This window comes from Mauremys mutica, chromosome 11 (assembly GCF_020497125.1).
Source record: "Mauremys mutica isolate MM-2020 ecotype Southern chromosome 11, ASM2049712v1, whole genome shotgun sequence".
In the NCBI taxonomy this organism is placed as follows: Eukaryota; Metazoa; Chordata; order Testudines; family Geoemydidae; genus Mauremys; species Mauremys mutica.
The window spans coordinates 53,749,930-53,768,096 of record NC_059082.1 but is presented as its reverse complement, the minus strand read 5'-3'; the positions used below and the strand labels follow the sequence as shown (position 1 = coordinate 53,768,096).

General features: G+C 50.3%; 1 protein-coding gene across 4 annotated transcripts in view; it reads right to left on the bottom strand.

The window, feature by feature from the left end:
- Positions 1-5,662: 5,662 nt before the first annotated feature.
- Positions 5,663-18,167, bottom strand: part of SLX4 (SLX4 structure-specific endonuclease subunit) — a 48,919-nt gene continuing 36,414 nt past the window's right edge. For all 4 annotated transcript variants that reach the window (XM_044980504.1, XM_044980502.1, XM_044980505.1 and 1 more), the window contains 6 exons: positions 16,729-16,875; positions 14,420-14,589; positions 11,396-13,905; positions 9,828-9,930; positions 9,031-9,531; positions 5,663-8,422 (listed from right to left, as the gene is read on the bottom strand). In XM_044980504.1, coding sequence (XP_044836439.1) covers positions 8,089-8,422; positions 9,031-9,531; positions 9,828-9,930; positions 11,396-13,905; positions 14,420-14,589; positions 16,729-16,875 — 3,765 coding nt within the window. In that variant the 3' untranslated portion in view covers positions 5,663-8,088. The remainder of the gene's footprint in view (positions 8,423-9,030; positions 9,532-9,827; positions 9,931-11,395; positions 13,906-14,419; positions 14,590-16,728; positions 16,876-18,167) is intronic.

The following is an 18,167-nucleotide window of genomic DNA, read 5'->3' as shown; positions in this document are numbered from 1 at the left end:
CCACAAGGAAAAACTGTCTTCCAGGACAGGTATGTCAGCAAGTATGTCGTCAGTGGCTCGAATGGGCAATCATAAAACTGGTTAGAACCAGGTCGAAGACCCAGGTTTTGGCGGGGGCCAACTGGGGGGGTATAACACTCCAAGCCCTTGAGGAACCTAGAAACCACAAGGTGTAAGAATACGGAGCGGCCACTCTCCGCTGGGTGGAAGGGAGAGACGGCTGCCAAGAGTGCCCTTAATGAGGACCGCGCCAGGTGCTGCTGTTTGAGAGACCAGAGATAGTCCAAGACGGACTGGATCGGGACCTTGGCAGGAGAAACATTGTGCGTTTCGCAGCAGCAGGAGAAACGCTTCCACTCTGCCAGATACGTTAACCGAGTGGAAGATTTCCTACCACCCAGAGAATCCTGTAGAACCGAGGCAGAACAATGCAACTGGGATCGGTTTAGCCACGCAGCAGCTATGCTGTGAGGTGCAGGGATTACAAGTCTGGGTGGTGAAGCTTGCCGTGATCCCGCGTTATGGGGTCTGGGCAAAGAGGCAGGGAAATAGGGTTGGCTACTGACAGGGGTAGCAACCTGGTGTACCAGTGCTGCCTGGGTTACGCTGGAGCGATCATGATCAGGTGCGCTCTGTCCCTGCGGAGTTTTGGCAGGACCTTGTGAACCAGCGGGAACGGTGGAAAGCGTACAGCCGATGGCTCATCCACGGCATCAGAAAACACCTCCAAGATCGAGCCCGGGGAGAGGCCTTGGAATGAGGAAGAACTTCTCTCTCTTTTCGTTCTCGCGAGAGCGAAGAGGGCTATGCGGGGAAAGTCCCACTTCCGAAAAACGGAATGGAAATGTCTGGAGGAAACGACCACTTGTGAGACAGGAAGGATCTGCTGAGGCGATCCGCCAGCTGAAATGCCTGGTATACAAGGCAGACTGCTCTCAGCTTTCGGACATTGATGCGGAAGGCCAGCTCTTGAGCCGACCGAAGACCGTGAGTGCGAAACTGACCCAGGTGAGCACCCAGCCGAGAGATGGGGTGTCTGTCATGAGGGACCCTGAGGAGTGAATGGAACAGCATCCCTGGATACACCAGGGAGGGCGCTGACTCCCGGTCGAGGGAGCCTAGGATGCTCAGGGGGAACGAGACGACCATGAGAATGCCATCTCTGCCCGGGTGGTACACCAAGGTGAGCCACGATTGAAGTGGACGGAAGCGAAGCCTGGCATGTTTGGAAACAAATGTGCAGACAGCCATGTGACTCAGGAAACCTAGGCAAGTGCGAGCCAAAGTTGTCGGGAAGGTCCGTAGACCTTGTACAAATGTTACCATCGCCTGCAACCGAGGTGGAGGTAAGCAGGCTCTGGCGAGACTGGAGTCCAGGATGGCCCCAATGAATTCTATTCCCTGTGTGGGAATCAGAGTGGATTTTTCTATTGATCATCAGGCCTAGACACAGGAATAGGTCCGTGTCGATGCCCACATGACTGGTAACTGGGGCTCGGTGGCCACTCTGGAAACGACGGTAGGCCCGAAACCGGGGGTACCTTCTCTGTGGAGGAGAAATGGCGACGTGAAAATACGCGCCCTTCATATCGAGGGCGGCATACCAGTCTCCGGGATCCAAGGATGGGATGACGGTCCCCATGGGTACCATGCGGAACTTATCTGCATCGTGAACTTGTTGAGTCCCACAGATCTAGGATAGGTCTGAGACCTCCCTTCGCCTAGGGGATTAGGTTTCGTCCTTAGGTACCTCCTGTATAGCTCCGATGAAGAGGAGCGTCCGCACCTCTTACAAGAGGAATCGCTCATGAGAGGAGTCCCTAAGAGGGATGAGGATGGGTAGGCTTTTGCCCCATTGGCGGTTAGACGGACCCTAATTTTGGCTCCTTTGGGGTCCTGATTGACGCCTACGACCGCGTAAGCGATGCCTGCTGGCAAAGTCCTGGCTTTGTCTAGGCGCAGGGTAAGAGCGGTCAGGCTGGGGATGGAAGGGTCGGCGCTGAAGCACCGGCGTGTGCATGCCGAGAGAGAGCGGAAAGTGACCCTGTTGCCCTTTAGGCTTTGCAGCCTAGGGCCAGTTTTTTCAGAGAACAGACCTTTGCCATTGAAGGGCAAGTTCTGTATAGTGTGCAGCAGCTGCGAGGGAAGGCTTGATAACTGGAGCCATGAAAAGCGCTTCGTGGCAACACCTGAGGCCAGAGTCGTGGCAGCGGAGTCAGCTGCATCCAACGAGGCCTGGAGGGAAGCTCTCGCTAGCGACTTCCTTTGTTCCAGGAGGGCATCGAACTCTTGACGGGAGTTCTGAAGAACCGACTCTGTAAATTTGCCCACCGCCACCCATAGTAGCAGCTAAGCAGGGCTTGCTAGTTTGCTACACAAAGTTGCAGGGCTCCCGCCGAGTACATCTTACGGCCCAGTAAGACCCTTCGGCTAGACTCCTTGGCTTTAGGGGCTGGTGCCTGCTGGCCATGGCGTTCCATCCCCTTGCGGGACTGGACGACAAGGGAGCGGGGGGGGGGGTAGATGTACCTATAGGTACTCGTACCCCCTGGATGATACCATGCACTTGCATTCCGATCAGAGGAGGGCCCGAGCAGTATGTTTCTGCCCCCGCCTCATCTGGGGAGGAGGCAGAAGAAAGGCCAGGGACAAGCGGGTCCTGTGTGGGCTCGCGCTCCTGGACGACCTCCTGACCCGGTGGGATCTGGGAGCCCGGTGGCTGAACCGGGGCTTGCTCCGTACCGGTCGGAGGGGGGCGGCTAATTGTCGCCTCTGGCACCCAGAGCTCCACCGGAACGGAGCGAGATGGGAGCACCGGTATGCCTCTGGCGTGGTAGTACGCCCAAGGTGACTAGAAGGACCACTGATAGGTCTCCTGGAAGACTGTGGAGGGCACATCGGAAAACAGAGTACTGCGCATATGAAGTGTCCGCACGTGGCAACACTGATGCGTGGCTGGATGGCCCTGAAGGAGCTGAAGAGCCTTTGGTAGAGTCTCCTTCTCTAACTGACGTCACTCGACGCAGCCCCGGGGATTGGTACCGGGAGACATACCGGTACCAAGAACGGGACCTGCCACCGGATCTGTGTCGGGCGGTCGACCGAGAGCGCGAGGCTCGATGTTCAGGAATGGCTACGGGAGTCTCGGTGCCTGGGGCGGTGCCGGGAGCGGGATCAGTGCCGAGTGTACCAGGCCAGCGAACGGGACGCCGACCGGTGCCGCGAGTACCAAAGGCACCGAAATAGAGAACGGTGCCGAGACTGCGAGCGGCGTCGGGACCTCGATCGGTGACGGGACCGAGAACGTCTGCGGGACCGCGATCGGGAACGGTGCCGCTCTGCGGTACCGACGCAGGGTGGCATGAGCAAGACAGGCTCGCCGATAGACAATATAACCCGCCCCGGCGGTGTCGGGGGTTAAAGCAGCGCAGGCTCTGCCCTTGCCATCAACTCCCTCGCTGTGGAAATGTTTCCAGCGTGGAGGGAATAGTGAGCTCGACCACAGCTCGCACCGGGGAGCGTTCAGGTGCTGGACTCGACGGCTCTTGCGTGTCCGGAGTCTACGGTGCTGATACTGACGGTGCCGCCGCAGGTACCGGTGCCGGGCAGTACGACGTAGTAGAGCGCTCAGGCTGCGGAGCGGGCGGCTCAGACACAGCTTAAAAGCGAGCTCGACCACGGTTCGTACCGGGGAGCTTTCCAGCACCAGACTCGACGGCTCTTGCCTGGCGGGAGTTAACGGTGTGGATACTGTCGGTGCCGCGGCAGACATCGGTGCCGGGCGATCCGACTGAGCATAGCGCTCGGCTGCGGAGCAGGCGGCTCGGACGCAGCGTCATAGCGAGCTCGACCACGGTCCGTACCAGGGAGCTTTCCAGCACCGGACTCGACGGCTCTTGCCTGGCCAGAGTTAACCGGACTCGACGGCTCTTGCCTGGCCAGAGTTAATGGTGCGGATATTGTCGGTGCCGCGGCCGACATCGGTGCCGGGCGCTCCAACTGAGCATAGCGCTCGGCTGTGGAGCAGGCGGCTCGGATGCAGCAAGTATATTGTGCCTCTTCATCCTCCAGGAGAGGGAACCATGCCGAGTGGACGTCGGAGCCAGCGAGGGCCAGTGCCGGGAGGCCTTGGCGGTACCGGCGATCCGGTGCCGAGGGAGCGCTCCTTGAAGACTAACCAGCGCTCGGCGCCGAGAGCGGAGGAGCAAGAGCTGCCTCCCTCAGGAGCTGCTTGAGACGAAAATCCCGCTCCCCTTTGTTCTCAGATTAAAGGCCTCACAAATGCGGCACTTATCTGCTAGTTGAGATTCCTCGAGGCACTTAGGAGAGGATCTCTTGTTGGCATCGGCTTGTGGCCGGCCGAGCAGTGTAGAACCCTGTGGACCGGGCATCGGACCCGGCACCGGGTGAGGGGAAGGGGATAAACCCTGAACCCTGAAAATAAATACTATACTACAAACAAATAAAGTTAACTACAACTATAAACATCTGAACTATCCACTAAACGAGAGAAACTATGAGTAGCTAGGGAAGTGGAGGTCAGCTAAGCCGCGCTCCACTGTTCCAACGGCCGTCACGGGCGGGAAGAAGGAACTGAGGGGCGGATGAGTCAGTAGGGGTATATATCCTGCGCCATAGCGGCGCCACTCCAGGGGGCGCCCAGCCGACCCACCGAGTGTTGCTAGGGTAAAAATCTTCCGAAGAGCTGTGCACATGCGGCGCGCACACCCTAACTGGAATGCATAGGAGCAATCACTCGAAGAAGAACTGTGGGAAGACTGCAAATACTTTGCGTTCATCGTATAGTGTGCAGGTGAACATTTCTGTGCAAGCAAGTCCCTACGCACAGAGTGGGCCATGTCGAGGTGGTTTACAGCGGGAGGTCACTAGAACAGTCTTCAAAGTTGCTATACTAATGTGACTGCTTGAGGGACAATTCTTGTAGTTGTTTATTCCAGGAACATTTACAGAGACTGCTTTGCTTTACTGAGTTGTTACACTGGTCTGACACCCCCTGTCAGCACGGATGGCGGCTTAACGTGCATCCACCCTTCCCCACAAACCCTATAGGAAGGGAAAGACAGGCAGGCATCAGGCTGGGGAACCTGCCTTTCCCTTCCTGTTGGCATGGAGCTGAGCAGTTAGCAGGCATGTGGGGAAAGAGGCCCTGTGAGCCTTACATGATGAAGAAATAGCGTCTCAGCCTGTCCCAGTAGCTGACCAAAACAAAGAAATGGTAATAAATCAGCTGATGTGGGGCTAGGTCAATGATGTGCACATCTGAATGGCTAATTCTAAGTCACACCGCAGCTGTATGTGTCCTGTTCGCCTCCCTTCCCATCTCACACTGTGCAGGGCTTTGACAGGGTGAAGGAGGAGAGATGATACAGAGTGGGAAAGGAGGGAGGAGGGGTGGGGTGACTGAGGAGAAGGAAGGGCAAAGGAGATGGAGGTGTAGTAGCAGCTCCAGAGCATCAAACTGGCTGCAGCAGCCAACATGATGCACAGCCACCGGGACTCACAGAAACGCATGGGGTTCATGAGTGTCCAGCAGCTGGGCTCTCCACCTCCGGCCTCCCCTCCTCCAGTTCCACCTACACCAACCCACTCCCGGGGCCCAGCAGATCGGATTGCTCCTGCAGTTCTTCCTAGCATTGCCTCTGATCCTGGCAGATGGGGACTCCTTCCCCAGCCCTGCCCTTAGTTCCCCGTATCACATGGATTTGCTTGCCTTCCTCAGTCCTCTCCATATAACAGAGCTAGCATTCCTCACGGCCAGACTCCCATTTGCTGCTGCAGCAGCTCTCTCCAGCCTCCTGCTCCCCACAGTAACCTGACTCCTCCCTCTTCCTCCAACTCCTTGTCAGGGTCTTTAGCCAGCATGAGAGGCCGACTAGTTGCTGGGATGCCCCTGCAGCTCCAAGGCTGGGCCCAAGATTTTAAACAATAAATTGCCTACAAGCCTTTTACTTGATGTTACCTGTTAACAAAGTTTACAGCTGAAGGTTCTTACAATTTTTATTGCACATAATGTACATCCAATAAAAACCACACTATACTGTATCAAAATTAAAAAACAGACATTCCTATGTTACAAAAATACAAACACTGGTTTTGAGGAGCTTGGCTTCTTTTTTTACAAAGTGAGGCCATCATCGATTCACAACTCCCAAGGCTGGAAAGAATCAGCACATCTCTGAAGTTTAAATAAATAGAAGTCAATTATCTAGGATCCAAGACTTCCCTGTTGCAGACTTACAAACAACCTGGAAGCAGTCCAGTTTGGAAACTAGATTATGTAGCAAGGTGTGGTTAGGTGAGGAATGAGTACAAGGCGCTGAAGGTGTCCATTGGTCACTGCAACATAAATATGGTGTCTCCTTTAAAAAAAAAAGGGGGAGGGGGCACAGTGGAAACACAATTGTCCAAGCCCAGGCCACATGGCAACTTGACAGGAGTTCTAGTACCACTTGCAGTTCTCAGAAAATGGAGCTGACCGTATCTTTAACAAAGAGGTCTAGCCCTGCAGATCCCAGCACACAATGCTCTACCTCAGTCCAAACAGTCAAAACACACCATTGCATCTTGGGACCTGTAGCCTCTGAGGTCCTTATCACTGTATTAAATATAAGAGGCTGAAGGACTCCTGGTACCCATCACAAATCTATAGAATAAGAGTGCTTGTAGATTGTATGTAAACTGTATCTCTTCCTTGCATTCTCCACAACACAGCTGTTACCAATAAGTTACCCTTTCAATACAGCAAGTAACATTCTGGACTTCAATAGCACCGTCTTCCATTCTGAGCCATTCAAAACCCTTTCCAAAAGTGGACAGCTCTCATTCCCCTCTTTTACAGGTGAAGCACAGAGAAATTAAGGCTCAGACTTTCAAAGCAGCCATTCATTTTGGGTGCTCAACATCAAACACCTGTGGACAATTTCAGAGGTGCTCAATACTCAGTACCATCAACTGAAGTCAGTGGGCTCTGCAGGTGCTCGGTACTTGCTGAAAATCAAGCCCTAAGCATCCACTGTTAGGCATACAACAAATGAAGCATCCAAAATTTGAATCCACTTGCCAAAGATCACAGAGTGAGCCGGGAACAGAAGCGAGGTCTCCTGAACTACCCACTAGACAATGCTGCCACCACAACAATCCCTGCCCCTCATTCTGTAAAATCTCAAACTGAATAAACAGACTGAAAAACCGCTGGGGTCCCAAAGACAAACCTGAACATCTGGCTGTTCTCACTGCTTTACACATCAGGGCAAAGCGAGTTGATTCCTGCTAATGTGGTGGATTAGGCAGGTCTGTTTCTATTCTAGGAGAGAACAATTCAGGGGGATTTGACCTGCTTCCTTCCACAGCCAGCACTGCCTATGGCTCTCTTATCATTCAGGCAGGACCTTATGTTCCAACACTGATGCACTCAGTGCGGAGCGTGGAAGTAGCACCCTCTGTCAGGCACTTAGAAGAAGCTCTACCTCTAGAAGCAGCAGTTAGAAGCAAGGCTGAAATAAAACCTATTAGAAAGGAGGAAGGCAAGCGGGGAGGACAAGAGGAGAGGAAACAACTGAAAAGGAAAAGGCAGAGGAGGACAGATAAAAGAAAGTGGAATGGAAGGGGAAAAGATGACAGAAAAGGCAAAAGGAAACCGATGGCTAAAGAACTAGGAAAACAGGCAGAGGGACCATATTAGCTGTATGCTGAAGCTCCAGCAGTACTAGTAGTGGCCTCGGTGTCCTAGAGATCCAGTAGGCACTGTTTCAGCAGGGAGTGGGGTGGATGGTACTGAAAGCATGCGGGGTCTCTGCACCTCTAAAGCAGAGTGACTGGGAACAGATGCTTCTCTCACAGTTCCAAGCCATTCGAGCACATTGGGGAGCAATGTTCTAACTGACTGAAAAGTCAGCAGCATAAGCACATGTACAGCAGATTCTACTGGGGCAGGGAGAATGTTTAGTAGCAAAACAGAGGAGCAATTCTTGAAGAAGCTCTGACACGGAACAATGGGGAGAGTTTTAGAGCCTGCAGTGGGGAAGTGTGAATGCACCAAGGCAGCAGGGAAGGGAGAGGAGGCTCCAGTCAGTATCGTTTGCATCCCTTTTTCTTGCCCCCGCGTTGCTGCTGCTTCTCTTTCCGTGCCCCGGCTGTGGTAAAGGTGATACAGTGAGCGTCCAAAAAGTCCAGCAATTTTCCCAGTGCAATCTTAATGCCATTCTGCTTCAGCTCTGCCTGCAGCCCAGTCAGCTCAAAGGGCTGGTAAAGGAGGATCTTCCGGTGCAGGACTGGATTTGAATGGATGTAGCGTCTCACTGCCTCCAGCTTATCTGCCTCCCGGGCTGCAGCCTGAGATGCTGGGATCCCCTCGTCCTCTTCAGATGTAAGGGCACCTGTCTCAAACTCATTGGAAGAAGAGCTGAAAATGAGAGAGAGGAGAGATCAATGAAATGCCCTATTACCAAGGAAATGATCACGGACCGACGGGGAACATGGTGGAGTTATTGATTAAACGCCCTTGTGTGGCCCACCTTAGTGCTATGAATTCTCTGACTTTTTAGGTCTCATGAAAATAACTGTCTGACGGGACAGACAGAGTGGGCAAATGTTCAGCGAACTTCCATTCTCAGCTCTGCCAATGCCCCTCCCGCTATTCCAGTCTTGGGCCCCTCATACATGTGCTGGTGCTCCTCAATCCTGACCAGCACTGCCTGCTTCTATTCTACTCTTGGACTCCCTACGCACAGCTCTGTTATTGCACCTCCTGTGACCAGCAGAGACCCCTGCTATTCCAGTTCTGGGCCTTTACCAAGCTCAGAATACCAGATATGCCAAACTACCGTTTTGTGATCTGACAAGAGATCACTAGGAATTAGTCTGAAACCCCCTGAAAAAGGATATGTGGGTGAGCTAAGCCCAGGACAAAGGGCAGGGCTTCTCTACTTTGAGGGAGAGCGGAGGTGTCTCCCCCCCTTGACCAGACCCACACCAGTAAACGAGGTTTTCCCTGCTGTTTCAGTCCCTTACCTCTGTGACCCAAAGGAGTTGTCACTTCCAGCCACTGAAGAAGCCGCAGACTCCTGAGATGCTGAAAGCACCTGTCCATCAGCACTGCCCACCAGAGAACCTTTAACTGGAGATGTAGCTGGAGACAAAGTATCTCCCTTTAGCCCTCTGGCTCCTCCTGGGTGGCCTTTAGTTTCAGCTGTTTTCTTAGTCCTCAGATAGCCTGTTGTAGAGGGGCCCGCTGAGCTGTCAGCATCACCACTGCCCAGAACTGGCAGAGAAGGGACCGAAACCCCCAGCTTCTGCTTGCGCCCTACACTGGAGGCTTTGGAACTCTCTTCTCTCAGTTCAATCAAGTCTGCTTGGGGTTGGCTGGGGTACTTGGCAGTGGCTTTCTGTAGGGGTGGTTGGGAGGATGGGATCTCATCCTCCGAGTCAGAGGACATGATCTGATGAGTATACTGGAATATCTCCTTCAGCTTTAACACCATCTGCCGTTTTGGGAGAGGACGGACTCCAAATCTAAAATACAAAGGTGGCACTTCAGTTAAGCAATATGGTGAGTTTAGGCTGATGTGGTGATGCCCCATCTTTGTGGTGTTGCAGCATGGGTGGAGGAATTGAAGGCTCCAGTCCCACATGAAGTCTGCAGTCCAGCCATCACTACTAACTGGGTCTCAAGCAGCATTTACTGGAATGCCATCAAATGTTTCTCTCTTGCTGCAAAGGGGCTTCTCTGTCAAGCTACTTCCCTGCAGGTACCTGCCCATTAAGAAACTGGCCTTGTTCTCCAAGGTGCTCATGGAGGCAACACTAACCTGTTCAGTTCCTTCTTCAGCTCTGGGGTCTCCATGATGGAGTAAGCTGGTACTGGTGTTATGGGAACTCTGGGGGGCTGGTTTCTCTCATGACAGACAGGGTCTGCAGCAAAATGAAATTATTACAATGAGAATAAATATATCGACATGGAGGGTCCTGGGACTGGCTGATGATTTCTAGTCTTTGTGAGAGATTTTACAAGGACACATACTAGTAATATCTAGAGCATCATTTTCCCCCAAAGGATCCCACAGCCCTTTACCAACTATCTCTTGTTCATTTTAGACAGAGCTGTGAAAACTTTGGATGGGGGGTTGGGTGGACTCAAGTCAGCCTTTTATTGTTTTGTTTTTACTCACTTTAACTAAGAAAACAGTTTAATTTAAAAGAAATGACAAGTTTTGGACCCAAAGTCCCTATGCTGTAAGGACAGGCACTTTTGCCAGTGAAGAAAAAGGCTGTGTTCTTGAACTTTGTAAAGGGGCCACTGCTCGCATGAGCCATGCCTGTAGCACAGGAGGGTGAAATTCAGAGGAAAGGGGCTGTTGTTCCAGAGGTAAACAAATGGGTCTTAACATTCTGGAGAGCCAAGTTAGAACACTGTGCTGGGTCTAAAGCAAAATTAGTTTGTTGGCCACTTCCTAATCCCTTACTGTGAAACTATCACCCAAAGTGGCGTAATTAATTAACACTATGAGATCTTGGAGAGAAGGTGCAATATCAGTCTACAGAGGTTTAAAAACTATAATCAAATAAGCTCTCCAGCACTGCAGAGAGGTAAGTCTCAGCTCAAATGTATCGATATTTAAGCTGAAGCACAGAGATGTTAAGTTACTGCCCAAATCACACAGTGAGTCGGTGTCAGAGATGGGAAGAGCCAACCTCCCACTCGTATCACTAGATCATACTATTTCCCTCTTCATAGGTCAAGATTTGAGTGTATTACGAGAGCCTCTGGGAAGGGGCCCAGAACTGGGGCTGCAGGTCAGGACTGAGGGGCACTGTCTGAGCTTTAAAGGAAATCTTGCATGATGCCCATCTGCAGCCTGCCTAGTGCTTGCCAGTGCTATAAGTCTCCAATTTGCTTGCCACATTCATATATGTAAAAAGAAAGACAACTGCAACTGTTCTACTGACGAAGTAGCTGGTCTGAAGGCCTCATGTGCTGTTAACAGAAAGGTCACACACAGTGTTTGAATAGTAAGGATCATATAGATACCAAACCATACCCACAGCAGCCAAGCATCCAGTAGGATTTAGATAAAAAACACACTTGTATTGTGATCTTGATATTGTTCACTGCAGAAACTTCCCTGGGAAATGGGACTCATGAAACAAACAATGTGAATGAAACAAAAACACTGTATTCTGATAATACTGAGTGCCAAGCGGAATCCCCTACCTAGCAACTAGGAACTGTGAAGCTAACACTACCTCTCTGAAAATCATGTCAGACCAGCAGGTGAACCACCCCAACACAACAAGGTGAACTACAGACAGAGTGACCAGTTCAAATGAAAACAGCACAATCCCTTGCAATGATTCTGGGATTCATACAAGTACTTACCAGGAGTCTTTAGGGGCTGGGTATTCTGGGCAGCTGCTGCAGCTGACACCCTCTGTGTGAGAGGAAGAATCTCTGGGAGTTCATCTTCATCCCAGTCATCCCAGACTTTAGAGTTCAGAAAACTTAGCCTATTGCTCACTGAAGAATGTTTCTCAACAGGACTCTCTTCATGACAAAGCAAGGTCTTTCTATTGTCAACAGGATTTCCTCGAAGAGGAGTGCTACCTGTAATTTCCAGGGCTCTGATTGGGCTCTTCCATTGGTCGTGCTGAGAGCCACTTTTTCCGTGGATGGGACTGCTGGTATTTGCACAGTCCAACCTCTCAAGCACCCCATTGTTATCTTTGATTGGTGACAGACGTTCGACACTCCAGCAGTCGTCATCGACTGGGATTGGTGGCTCATCACCGAGCAGGAAGCTGCTACTCGAAGGGAGTGGAGCCACCTCCTCTTCCTCCTCACTGTCCTCTACCTCAACCACACTAATGTCTGTTTTATTCTCCAGAGACAGCTCACAGCATGGAAGGTCTCGTATGGGTGAAGACGGGTTTTCTGAAGACTTCTCTTTCACACGAACACAGGCAGGTGAGAGTGGAGCTGGAGAAACTCGCAGAGAATCCTTCCAAGACTGACCTAAAGGACTGCCAGGAGAGGTTTTTTTGCTGACTGACGAGTTCTCTGTAAGCAAATGTTTTTGTGAGGAAGTTGCAAGTAACAGATCTGAAGTTATCTCTGGAATCTTCATAGTTTCCCCAGCTTGTTTATGGTCACTATTATTTACCAATAAAGCCTTAGTCCTGTGCTTAGACCCTTGACTCCTCAAACAACACATACTTGTTGCCTGGGTCTGTGTGGAGCAGTTCCTGCTTCTGGTAAGAAGAGGTGTGTCTGGTACCAACCATGAGGTGTCCATGCTAGAGCTCTCCTCATGGCTCACATTCAGTCTGTTATCAATACAGGTCCCAACCTGGTTGTTAAGAGGCATCTCTCCTGACAGCTTTACAGCATTCTCACTGTGCATCCTGTGTTGACTTCCTAGTGACATTTGAAATTGTCTCCGGTGTATTTCAATGTCAGCAACTGAAACGGGTCCAGATTTTGGTACCTTGTGCTCTTGCTCCACTTTCTTACGGTTACAATCCAATCGCCTGGAGATTTCCATTTCCCTCAGGGAAGATTCAGAATCTGATTTCTTCTTCATTTGTTCTAACTCCATTTCTTCATCAGAATCCAGCAAAAGAATAACTTCAGCCTCATGGTTCACATGAGAAGCAGTATTCTGAGTTGTGAGGACCAACGATGAGCAAGTTGGGACATGTTTTTGCTTTTTTAAATCAATGTGGGGAGACTTTGCTAGAGAAAATGTGTTCTTTATGATCTTCTCAAGGCCTGAAGCTTCATTCTGTTCACTGGGTTTTTGGAAGGATGCATCATCAGACTGAAAGAGTCCTTTATTTTTATTTTGCTTTGGTGCTGATATGGGAGACATTTCTGTGGATACTCTGGAAAATGTCCTATTTGATTCTGGAGACATAGGTGATGAACCAATAGCTGGCAAAACCGGTGAGCAAGGGTTGATAAGAGGACTGCTACACAGATCACTCCTAACTGACAGAAGGTCTTTCTGTGACTGACAGTGAACAGGTGGTTTATTAACCTCAACGTGTGTTTCACTGAAAATCTCTCCTGGCTCTTCGTTGTCTTCATTTAGTGGAGAAAGCTCACAATGTTCCCCTTGGGTTGCAGAAAACACGGGATCATAACTTTTACTGAGGTCAGCACCATTGTGTCGACAACTAGGGAACAGTTTTGCCCAGGCATCATTCTCTTCTTCACCTTGTGAAATCTGAGAGAATCTAGAAACCTTCACAACTTTGGGCATTCTCTGAGAACCCTCTCTTTCGTCAGAGGCTCTACCATGGGAAGCCGCAACATCACCGCACTCACAAGGCTTATCCTGCAAGGGCACAGGAGCGATTCGTGTAACACTCATGCTCTCACTCCTACTTATACCTGGGATTTTCTTTTCTTGCCCAGGCGATTCACAGCTGGATTTTCCCATGCAAAAGTTTTCCTTCCATTCTTTAATCTTGCTGCTTGTTGAGGGAGATTCACACACCTCCACCTCTTCATCCTCAGTCTGTCGGTTCACATTTTGGGCCTTCTCTGTTTCACTGTAAGTGCAGCTGCCTGTGCCTTCTTCCACCTCTGCTTCATCTTGAACAATCTTTCGCTGAGTGGCAACAAACTCATAAATTTCCTCCAGTTCCTGCTCATCCACTTTTTCATTGTCTTCCTCTTCCTGGTCTTCAGGTTTCAGCAAAGCTACTTCTTCCTCATCTTCATCTACCCACATTGACCTCAAGAGCTCCTGGAAGTTCTCAGCTCTGTTCTCACAATTCTCTTTTTCCCCTACGGAGAAAAGTTCATCTCCTGAGTCAACCACAGCATGCTGCTCCTTCTCCCCAGGGCTGTTTCCACATACAGAGATCAGTTCACTCACACCAAACCTGCAATGATACAATGGAAGGTTATTGTTTTCCCTCCACCAGTTAGCTGGGCCACCAGCATCCTCATAAGGATTTCCTTACAAGAATCACATGCTTCATTTCCATTAGGTGCATCAGTTCAAATCTAACTCTATTATTCAGAATCCCCTTTCTCAGCCAATACCCGAAAGCACTAGTCCCACTCCTTAAAGCTTATATTTTAAGGTAAAAGACTTTACATGGCTGGAATTAAAATTCCTGGCACTGTGGACAAAACCAAGAGGCAAATCACAGCCCTCCCAAACAGCAGGATGATCATGTTTACACTTCTTCTGTTTCTACCTCCATCATGGATTCTTTTGCTAAGAAGGCTCTGATGTCTGAGCAGCTTCTCCCTGAAATGAAGCTAGTAGGCTCAATACAGACCCTCCCAAAGCAGAGAACATTTAATGCTCTCAAGAGTTTAAATTTGCCACACTGCAAAAAGGGGCAAATATATCTCACCATGTAAGTGACTAGACAGCAGTGTACACACCTGACAGCAAGAGCTCCCACATCAGAGAGCACCTGGGCAGGGATACTGATATCAGCTGCATAGAGGTACTGCAGAAACGCACGGGCTGCCTCGACCGTCACTTCACTCAGCAACACTCGACGGGTCCTCAAATTCCCATCCTCTTCCACTAAGAAACCTTCACTGTGAACCTGAGAGTGAAAAGAAACAAACAGCCAAAGCAGGGTCATTTGTCAGCAAGAGAGGGGTGCAGGGGGATCAGGCCCAGAATGCCCACACTAGATCAGACCTTTCATCCACTAAATTCTCATCTGGACTCTGGCAGTAGCCAGTACCCAAGGCTTCAGAGGAAAGCTAAAAAGGTCAAATATGCAATGCTCTTTATAGGGGCAGGGGAATGTTCCTCCTGACCCCTACAGCCATCACCTTACACCCGGAAGTATGACGTCTGATCCCTCTGTATAACTGCCACACATCAGTCATAACCTTATCCAGCCCCTTATCCAGTACCTTCTAGAGCAGTGAACGGTACAGGCTGACTATACGCTGGGTAAAGAAAAGTTTCCTTGGATTGGTTCTGAATTTACCAATAATGGATTGCATTGAATGGCCTCTTGCTTTCCTGTTATGGGACAGCATAGAAAGGAGGGACTGATCAGCTTTTCCCATATCCTTCGCAACCTGAATCATATCTGCTGCACCCGCATGGATCGACCCTGCTCCCCTCTCTTGCTGGCATGCTTCCACCCCTATCCACCCATAGCATCCACTGCAGTATCTGAGATTCTCTCTTATGGGACTGAATGTCACCCAAAGGCTACATCTAACACTGGAGCTAGGGCTGTGATTCCCAGCTTGTGTAGAAATACTCACAATAGCTCTAGCATGCTAAAATAGTAGTGTAGCTGCAGTAGCAAGGGCAGCAGTGGCTAGCTGCCCGAGTACAAACCCACCCAGACTCCATAGGCACGTACCCTTGGTCGCTAGCCGTGCTGCCACTCACCGCCGCTCCACAATAGCTGGCATGAGTTTGCCTACGCAAGCTGGGAATCAATCCCCCAACTCCAAGTGCAGACATAGCCAAACAGAAAACACAGGCTCCCAGTTGCTTCTGATTCCGCTGTTAACTTCCAGTGACTCAAGGTCTCTGAAAATGGCAAGACCTGGCTCTAACAACACTCCCCTGGCCAACATAGACACTAAATGGAAAACACCACACTGCAGAAAAGGGAAAAGATCCACACAGAAGAGATTAAACATATCATGCAGGGGCCGGATCCTACAACCATTACGCATACAAGTAGTTCCTATGCCTGTTATCAATACAGGTCCCTATGCATGCAAGTAGTCAATGAAGACTACTCAGGTAAGAAAGGGTTGTAGGGTTGGGCTATGTGTCAGTAATGCTGGGAGTGTATCTAAACCATTGTGCATGGGGCTAAACCATGATCTCAGCCTCCTAACCCCATTTACAAAAGGGTCTCAGGGTGTACAGGTACCTCTGAGTTAACAGCATTTAAGGAAACTCAAAATGTGTTCAGATGCTGGTGGCAGCTCTTCTTGCTATGACCAGGGTTCAGATCCTAGACTCAGGGCCTGTCATGTTGTGTTGGCGGGATACTATTGAGGATGTACTGTGGGCTGCTCGACTGCACACCCTGCTGGGGAGCGTGAGGAGCATTTCACTGTCCTTCATGAGAAGCTCTGTTCAGACTGTTAGCTCAACAGCAACTGTGGGAGGAGAGGCCTTGTACAGGGAAATGATTTCTACTCTGGGGGAAGGGGTGGAGACAGACCCTCATAATGGTCACGCACAGGCATAGCTAGACTCTCCATAGCCTACTCCCTGGATTTCATGTGTCGCTCAAGCTCAGCTCTAGAAGAAGGGCAGGACAGATGTACCCGTTAGGACACACTAGCCTAGGCTTGTGTGAGGTGGCTGGCTAAGGAAATCCATAGGGAAAACATATAGTTAGATAGATACCCTCCCGTATAAACTGCTGGCAGATTGCTGGGCCTACCATCCCCCTTACTCCTTCAAACAAACTGCCACTCGCTCTCTATGACAACACCACAGGACTCCTGCTACCTGCCTGCGGGGAGGGGCAGGTGGCTGCAAATCACAGCTGGGTCAGAAGTGCTCTCTGCACCAGGCTTTAGCACATGCTCCTGACTCTGAAGCAGTACTGCCTGTAGAGACTGGAGCCAATCTCCTAGTTAGGGGAGAGTACCGCATGGCAGCTGTGCCCAGAGACATTAGCACTACCAAAAGGAAGAGGAAGGCAGCACAGCAAACAAATACAAAAGCAAACACATCCAGCCATACTTACGACTTCAGTCAGCTGTGGGCACCGTGCATAAAGCACAAACATATGGGCATAAAGGACTTCCCCACTGTCTACCTGGAACTGGACGTCACTTAGATGGGGGTTGTTGACCATTCCACTGAAATCGGCAGCCAGTGACCTGAGTGAGGACTAGAACAAAGAAGAAAGGAGAGAGAAAAACACTAGTGCAGCTGTAATTCATTTCCCTGACAAAGGCAGAGGGGATAACTCAATTTGTCAGTGCTGCTGTACTCTGGGCCCAGGTTTGGATGGATTTAACTTTCCCCTTTGTGATGATTCATGTCCTCAATTAAATTTCACTTCTAAGCCAACAATAATGAATTTGAGAAGCAACTAGTATCAAGCTTTCCCTTCGGAGTTACTACCCTGCAGCTGGAGTCATGCTTCTCTGCTGAGCTCTGTTACCCTGCCTGTTCTGGCAGACAGGACAGTTTTAGCGAGACTTCAGTTTAACTGGCCTTGAACACACTGGGCCAAATTCTCTGCAGGCGTAGCTGCAAACAGCTGCACTTAGTCCAGCAGAGAATTAGACCCACAGGCTGACTGCAGTGTGAGTAAGCAGTCCTTACTGGGATGTACTCAGCATCTAAGCCAAACTTGGGAAATGAGGCTGGAGCAGACTTCTGAAATTGTTCTGACTGGTACTGCAGCTAGAAACACTGCAAGATTAGGAGCAAAGTCATGCCATGAGGTGCACCTATCCCCAACTAGGGTGACCAGACAGCAAGTGTGAAAAATCGGGATGGGGGTGGGGAGTAATAAGAGCCTATACAAGAAAAAGACCCCAAAATTGGGACTGTCCCTATAAAATCGGGACATCTGGTCACCCTATCCCCAACCAATGCAACAAGCACATCAACACAGGGCCTTCCCAAGTGACATCAGAATGCTAATCTATAGCACCTCTCTGGTTGCAATGTCTACCTGGAATTATTTTAACTGAATGCATAATAATGGGAAAAGGCACAAAGGATAGTGGAAGACTCAGGGACTGCATCATGGGATACAGAGCCTTTTCTTCTCCAGTTCACTGTAGTCTGGCTCACACTGATAATAGCTGAGAGATGTCACCATCTAACTGGGTGTTCCATGGCTTGTGTTCTCACTCCATTTGCCCGTGGACAGGTACACTGGGTGAGATTTTGCTTAAGTGACCTTAGGCGTTCGAAAAATCTTTTTGAAAATCTTACTCACTTGTCATAACCCACTCCCCTACTATTAGCAGAAATAGGGTCCCTAGCTGGCAGGCTGAAGAGGGGAGCCATGGAGACTGAATTCCCTCACATGGCTAGTGATGGTGCCCCTGGGTCAGGACTGGGGCACACTGCCAGGGCATCATGCGAGGGAAACTTGCCCTGCCACCTCCTGTGCTCCACCTGTTCTGAGGCTAGAGAATTTCAGTACCAATTGAAACCAAACCA